The following is a 7,086-nucleotide window of genomic DNA, read 5'->3' as shown; positions in this document are numbered from 1 at the left end:
GCTGGGATTACAGGCACGTGCCACCATGCCCAGCTAATTTTTTGTATTTTTAGTAGAGACGGGGTTTCACCATGTTGACCAGGATGGTCTCGATCTCTTGACCTCGTGATCCACCCGCCTCGGCCTCCCAAAGTGCTGGGATTACAGGCTTGAGCCACTGCGCCCGGCCCAGATATATATTTTTTAACCTGAACAAGGGCACAATCAAAGTTTGGAGCACCTTGGAATCTCCTCCTTATCCTGGTGTAGGAGTAGCAAATCTCTTTCCTTTCGACTACGGCTGAGTTGTTTGGCAGGGAAGCTGTGTGCCAGGAAGCTGAGAGAAAGAACATCACAAAAAGAAATTCGGAAGCTCCAAGGGCTTTTATTCCTGGAGTGTGTGCTCTTCCCTGGCACAGCTGGCCTGTCCCCCTGTGGTTCCTCCTCCCAGGGCTCTGCTGGACCCAGCTGTCCCACAGGGTGGGCTGAGGGCCATCGAGGGAGGTGACGAGATAACGGGCACTGGAGACACAGAGGCCCTCAAAGGCAGTGGATTGTCTCATCCCAGAGCTCAGCGTCCACGTCCATCCCTGCCTCGCTCCTGTGGTGACTGTTCCGCTTCTTTCCTGGGCTGGCTCCGCAGTTTTCTTCTGCCTGGACTTTCCAATTGTGGCCTCCTGGTTCCTGTCTCTCTGACCTTAGAGGATTGTAGCACATCAGAACTGGGGGAAACCCAAAGGCCATCTGGCCTCACCTCCTTTCTTACATGAGCAAATTGAGGTCCAGAGGGAGGATGTGACACATCCCAGGGTATGCAGGACCAGGAGAGAGGGGACGTCACCCATCATTCCTCCCTGCCCTCAAATAATTATTTCTACTTTGTGGGTTTGCACAGCTGTGAATGAAAAATAAGAATATTGATTGCTGAGGAGTCGTGAGGATGAGGGAGGAAGTAAGGCTGAAAGCACAGTCTGTTCATTTCCTAGGGCTTACTTCCCTGGGGAGGAGGGCCAGCTGCCTCCCCTTCTTCCTAAAGATCTCCAGCCCTGGTAGGGATTTGGGCCAGAAATGAAGAAGGACTTTGGACTGAGGAACTAAAAGTAGCAATAGTGACAAAATAACATTACTTAGAATTTGAGAAATGGGGGAGGAGGAGAATCTACAGTTCCATTATTTTATTTTTTGGTAACAGCTTTATTGAGAGAATTTTATCCCATGCAATTCACTCATTTAATATGTACAACTTTATTTTAGTAAAATTTTAGTTTTTAGTTTTAGGTTTTAAGTACAGTCCCAGAGTTGCTCAATCATCACCACAATCCATTTTGGAATATTTTTAGTGTGCCCAAAAGAAACCATGTACTCGCTCAGGCCGGGCGCGGTGGCTTGCGCCTGTAATCCCAGCACTTTGAGAGGCCAAGGTGGGCAGATCATGTGAGCCCGGGAGTTTGACACCAGCCTGGCCAACATGGCGAAACCCTGTCTTTACTAAAAATACAAAAATTAGCTGGGCATGGTGGTACCTACCTGTAATCCCAGCAACTTGGGAGGCTGAGAGAATCACCTGAGCCCAGGAGGTCGAGGCTACAGTGAGCCATGATCAGGCCACTGCATACCAGCCTGGGTGATGGAGTGAGATCCTGTCTCAAAAAAATAAATAAATAATATTTTTACTCATTAGCAGTTCCCAAGATTCCCTCCCCTCCTTCACCACTGCCAGCCCGAGGGCAATCACAATTCTTTCTTTCTCTATGGATTTGCCTATTCTGTTCTGAATCTTTCTTTCTTTCTTTTTTTTTTTTTTTAATTGAGATGAAGTCTCATTCTGTTGCCTAGGCTGGAGTGCAATGGCGCGATCTCGGCTCACTGCAACCTCCAACTACCGGGTTCCAGCAATTCTCCTGCCTCAGCCTCCCGAGTTGCTGGGACTACAGGTGCCTGCCATCATGCCCAGATAATTTTTGTATTTTTTAGTAGAGAGGGGTTTCACCATATTGACCAGGCTTGTCTTGAACTCCTGACCTCATGACCCACCCACCTCAGCCTCCCAAAGTGCTGGGATTACAGGCATGAGCCACCACACTCAGCCTTTTTTTTCTCTGAGAGAGTCTCGCTCTGTCACCCAGGAGTACAATGGCATGGTCTCAGCTCACTGGAGCCTCCACCTCCCAGTTTCAAGTGATTCTCCTGCCTCAGCCTCCCAAGTAGCTGGGATTACAGGCGCCTGCTACCACAATCAGTTAATTTTTCTATTTTTAGTAGAGACTGGGTTTCACTGTGTTAACCAGGCTGGTCTTGACCTCATGATCCGCCCACCTCGGCCTCCCAAAGTGCTGAGATTACAGGAGTGAGCCACCACGACTGGCCTTATTCTGAATCTTTCATATAGACAGAATCTTAGAACATGTGATCTTTGTGTCTACCTTATTTCACTTAGCGTAATATTTTCAATGTTCATCTGTATTATAGCAACAGCAGTGCTTCATGCCTTTGTATAGCTGAATAACAAAACTCCCTTGTATGGCTAGACCACACTTTGCTTACCTATTTATCAGTTAGTGGACATTTATGTTGCTTCTACTTTTTGGTTATTGTGAATAATGCTGCTGTGAGCATTTGTATACACGTTTTTGTGTGGACACATGTTTTCCATGTTCTTGGCTATACACCTAGGAGTGGAATTGCTGGGTCATATGGTAATCTATATTTAACCTTTTTGAGGAGCTGCCAGGCTATTTTCCAAAGCGACCTCACCATTGTGTATTCCTAGCAGCAGTGTAAGAAGGTTCCAGTTTCTCCACATCCTGACAGTTCTTGTTATTTGTCTTTCTTAATTTTAATTTTATTTTTTTTGAGACAGTCTTACTCTGTTGCCCAGGCTGGAGTGCAGTGGTATAATCTTGGCTCACTGCAACCTCTGCCTCCTGGGTTCAAGTGATCCTCCTGCCTCAGCCTCCTCAGAAGCTGGGACTGCAGGTGTGCGCCACCATGCCTAACTAATTTTTGTATTTTTAGTAGAGACAGGGTTTTACCATGTTGGCCAGGCTGGTCTCGAACTCCTGACCTCAGGTGATCCACCCACCTTGGCCTGCCAAAGTACTGGGATTACAGGCATGAGCCACCACGCCTGGCTTATTGTCTTTTTTAAAATAATAGACATCTTAGTGGGCATGAAGTGGTATCTTATTGTGGTTTAATTCCCTTATTCTCATACAATGATTGCTCCCATTTTTCTTTATGGCTTTTAAGTTTTTGTCCACAGCCTATATTTCCTTACACTGGTGTATCCTGTTTTGTTTTTCCCCAGACTTAGCTTATTTTCTTTCTTTATTAATTTCTATTTTATTCTTTAGAGAAAAGGTCTCACTCTGTTGCCAGGGTTGGAATGCAAAGGCACAATCATAGCTCACTTGCAACTCCTGGGCTCAAACGACCCTCCCACCTCAGCCTCCCAAAGTGCTGAACCGCTGTCCCTGGACTAGCTTAATTTCTTCTTCTTCTTTCTTCTTTCTCCTTTCTTCTTCTTCTTCTTCTCCTTCTCCTTCTCCTTCTTCTCTTTTTCTTCTCCTTCTTCTCCTTCCTTCCTTCTCCTCCTCCTCCTCCTCCTCCTTCTTCTTCCTTTTCTTCCTCTTCTTTGCTTCTCTCTTTTTCTTCTTCGACAGAGTTTCACTCTTATTGCCCAGGATGGAGTGCAATGGTGCAATCTCAGCTTACTGCAACCTTTGCCTCCTAGGTTCAAGCGATTCTCTGTCTCAGCCTCCTGAGTAGCTGGGATTACAGGTGCACACCACCACACACACCTAACTAATTTTTGTATTTTTAGTAGAGACAGGGTTTCATCCTGTTGGCCAAGTTGTTCTCGAACTCCTGACCTCAGGTGATCCACCTACCTTGGCCTCCCACAGTGCTGGGATTACAGGCGTGAACCACCATGCCCGGATAGCTTAATTTCTTTCTTTCTTTTTTTTTTTTTAAATATATTTTATTGCATTTTAGGTTTGGGGGTACATGTGAAGGACATGCAAGATTATTGCATAGGTACACATGTGGCAGCGTGATTTGCTGCCTTCCTCCCCATCACCCATATTTGGCATTTCTCCCCACGCTATCTCTCCCCAACTCCCCACCCCCCACTCTCCCTCCCCTATTTCCCCGCAACAGACCCCAGTGTGTAGCGCTCCCCTCCCTGTGTCCACGTGTTCTCATTGTTCAACACCCGCCTATGAGTGAGAACATGCGGTGTTTGATCTTCTACTCTTGTGTCAGTTTGCTGAGAATGATGGTTTCCAGGTTCATCCATGTCCCTACAAAGGACCCAAACTCATCGTTTTTGATGGCTGCATAATATCCCATGGTGTATATGTGCCACATTTTCCCTGTCCAGTCTATCATCGATGGGCATTTGGGTTGGTTCCAGTCTTTGCTATTGTAAACAGTGCTGCAATGAACATTCATGTGCACGTGTCCTTATAGTAGAACGATTTATAATCCTTTGGGTATATACCCAGTAATGGGATTGCTGGGTCAAATGGAATTTCGGTTTCCAGATCCTTGAGGAATCGCCACACTGTCTTTCTTCCACAATGGTTGAACTAATTTACACTCCCACCAACAGTGTAAAAGTGTTCCTATTTCTCCATATCCTCTCCAGCATCTGTTGTCTCCAGACTTTTTAATGATCGCCATTCTAACTGGCGTGAGATGGTATCTCAATGTAGTTTTGATTTGCATTTCTCTGATGACCAGTGATGATGAGCATTTTTTCATATGTTTGTTGGCCTCATGTATGTCTTCTTTTGTAGTGTCTGTTCATATCCTTTGCCCACTTTTGAATGGGCTTGTTTGTTTTTTTCTTGTAAATCTGTTTTAGTTCTTTGTGAATTCTGGCTCTCAGCCCTTTGTCAGATGGGTAAACTGCAAAAAGTTTTTCCCATTCTGTTGGTTGCTGATTCACTCTAATGACTGTTTCTTTTGCCGTGCAGAAGCTGTGGAGTTTGATTAGGTCCCATTTGTCTATGTTGGCTTTTGTTGCCAATAGCTTAATTTCTTAAACACTTTCTGGTACTGCCAGTCATAAGACACTTCTTGGTACTGCTACTCATAAGGCATCATTGTAATGCTAACTAATGCTCTTGTAAAGTGGGTACTCAGAGATCTGGGGAGACCTCTTGGGTGTGGGGCGGAGGAAGCTGAGGTGCCCTAGGAAAGCGGGCATTTCTCTGTACCCACAGGCTACTGCTACTATAAGCTCCAGGCTGACTTTTCCTCGGACCACCTGGGCTGTTTCACCAAGTGCCGGAAGCCATGCAGGTGAGCGTCCCTTGCCGAGGGTACAGGTTGGGTACGATACAGGTTACCCAGCCCAACCTTTGAGTGGGAGAGCTCTGCCCCCAACACTGAGCACCTTTTTCCATCCCCAGTGTGACCAGCTACCAGCTCTCTGCTGGTTACTCACGATGGCCCTCGGTGACATCCCAGGTAGAGTGTGGGGAAGGGACGGGTCGGGGATGTGTGTGCCCACGTGATGCTGTGGCCTTCTCTGGGTATATGTATGAGTGTGTTTGACACAACCCTATCCCTGTAAGCCTGAAGAGTACGGGATGACCTTGATGACACCCCATTCTTTCCTAGGAATGGGTCTTCCAGATGCTATCCCGGCAGAACAATTACACCATCAACAACAAGAGGTCAGTCCTGCCCTGGTCCCAGCCGCAGGAAAGGGATCTTTGGGAGGGAAAATAGATCTAGGAAGAGGGGTCGATATGGCTGATTAGACGAAGGTCCAGGAAGCTCATCCTCTGCCATTTCTTCCCGCCCTCTGACCCACACCTAAGGAATGGAGTGGCCAAAGTCAACATCTTCTTCAAGGAGCTGAACTACAAAACCAATTCCGAGTCTCCCTCTGTCACGGTGGGTCCTGCCTGGATGGAACCTGTGATGCTCTGGGGGTCTGTCTTAGCAGGGCAGCTGTCAGGGAAACCCAAAAGGTTGTCTCTGTGGGGTCAGAAGGCTCTGGGTCTCCAAGGCAGGGGACCAAAGAAGAGGGTAGGGGGGAGTTAGGGAGGGTTGAACAAAGGAGCTGAGCCAGGGCATAATGTCTGCGGGGATGGTGGGAGGGACAGGCATGCCAGATGCTGGGGGGAAGGTGCTCGAGCCATGTCCCCATTGCAGCTGCCCCTGACTGTGGGGCCAGTTCTCAGTTTTCTCTGGGTGACACTGGCCAGGAGCAGAGACAAGGAGCCCAGGGGGCCGCCGCGAGGCTGAGGACTCGGGCATCCTCAGGGATGAGGGGAAACAGCTTGGTGAGGAGGGATGGGGGCTCCTCTGCCAGAGCCTGCCCAGAGCCCTCTGCCCCGTCATCAGTGTGCCTCTCCTCTCACAGATGGTCACCCTCCTGTCCAACTTGGGCAGCCAGTGGAGCCTGTGGTTCGGCTCCTCGGTGCTGTCTGTGGTGGAGATGGCTGAGCTCATCTTTGATCTGCTGGTCATCACGTTCCTCATGCTGCTCCGAAGGTTCCGAAGCCGATACTGGTCTCCAGGCCGAGGGGGCAGGGGTGCCCAGGAGGTGGCCTCCACCCCGGCATCGTCCCTCCCCTCCCACTTCTGCCCCCACCCCACGTCTCTGTCCTTGTCGCAGCCGGGCCTTGCTCCCTCCCCAGCCTTGACAGCCCCTCCCCCTGCCTATGCCACCCTGGGTCCCTGCCCATCTCCAGGGGGCATCACAGGGGCCAGCTCCTCTGCCTGTCCTCTGGGGGGGGCCCTGAGAGAGGAGAGGTTCCTCCCACCAAGGCAGATGCTCCCCTGGTGGGAGGGGCTGGCCTTGGAGGACTGAAGGATGTGCAGGGCTTCCACTCAGAGCAGCCCAAACTGTCTTTGATGTGTGGAGGGGAAGGAGGTGGGTAAGGGGTTCAGGAAGTTGCTCCAAGAACAGTGGCCAATGAAGCTGCCCAGAAATGCCTTGGCCCTAGCTCCATGCCCCTTGGAACTGGCTCTGAGCACTCTGGTTTCCCCACTCAACTGCAGACAAGTCTCCTTTTCCCTTGAATCAGCCAAGCCAAACTTGGAGCTTTGACAAGGAACTTTCCTAAGAAATGACTGATGACCAGA

The 7,086-nt window shown here is 49.1% G+C and overlaps 1 protein-coding gene across 4 annotated transcripts in view; it reads left to right on the top strand.

The window, feature by feature from the left end:
* SCNN1A (sodium channel epithelial 1 subunit alpha) overlaps positions 1 to 7,086 on the top strand; it is a 32,693-nt gene extending 25,607 nt beyond the window's left edge. For all 4 annotated transcript variants that reach the window (XM_032254545.1, XM_032254544.1, XM_032254543.1 and 1 more), the window contains exons 9-13: positions 5,211 to 5,289; positions 5,400 to 5,457; positions 5,611 to 5,666; positions 5,814 to 5,889; positions 6,362 to 7,086. In XM_032254545.1, the coding sequence (XP_032110436.1) occupies positions 5,211 to 5,289; positions 5,400 to 5,457; positions 5,611 to 5,666; positions 5,814 to 5,889; positions 6,362 to 6,811 (719 nt within the window). In that variant the 3' untranslated portion in view covers positions 6,812 to 7,086. The remainder of the gene's footprint in view (positions 1 to 5,210; positions 5,290 to 5,399; positions 5,458 to 5,610; positions 5,667 to 5,813; positions 5,890 to 6,361) is intronic.

The sequence above is a fragment of the Sapajus apella genome, unplaced genomic scaffold (genome assembly GCF_009761245.1).
Source record: "Sapajus apella isolate SASKATOON/1434 unplaced genomic scaffold, GSC_monkey_1.0 scaffold86, whole genome shotgun sequence".
Taxonomy (NCBI): Eukaryota; Metazoa; Chordata; class Mammalia; order Primates; family Cebidae; genus Sapajus; species Sapajus apella.
The sequence above is the reverse complement of the archived record's forward strand: the minus strand, read 5'-3'. Positions and strand labels throughout refer to the sequence as shown.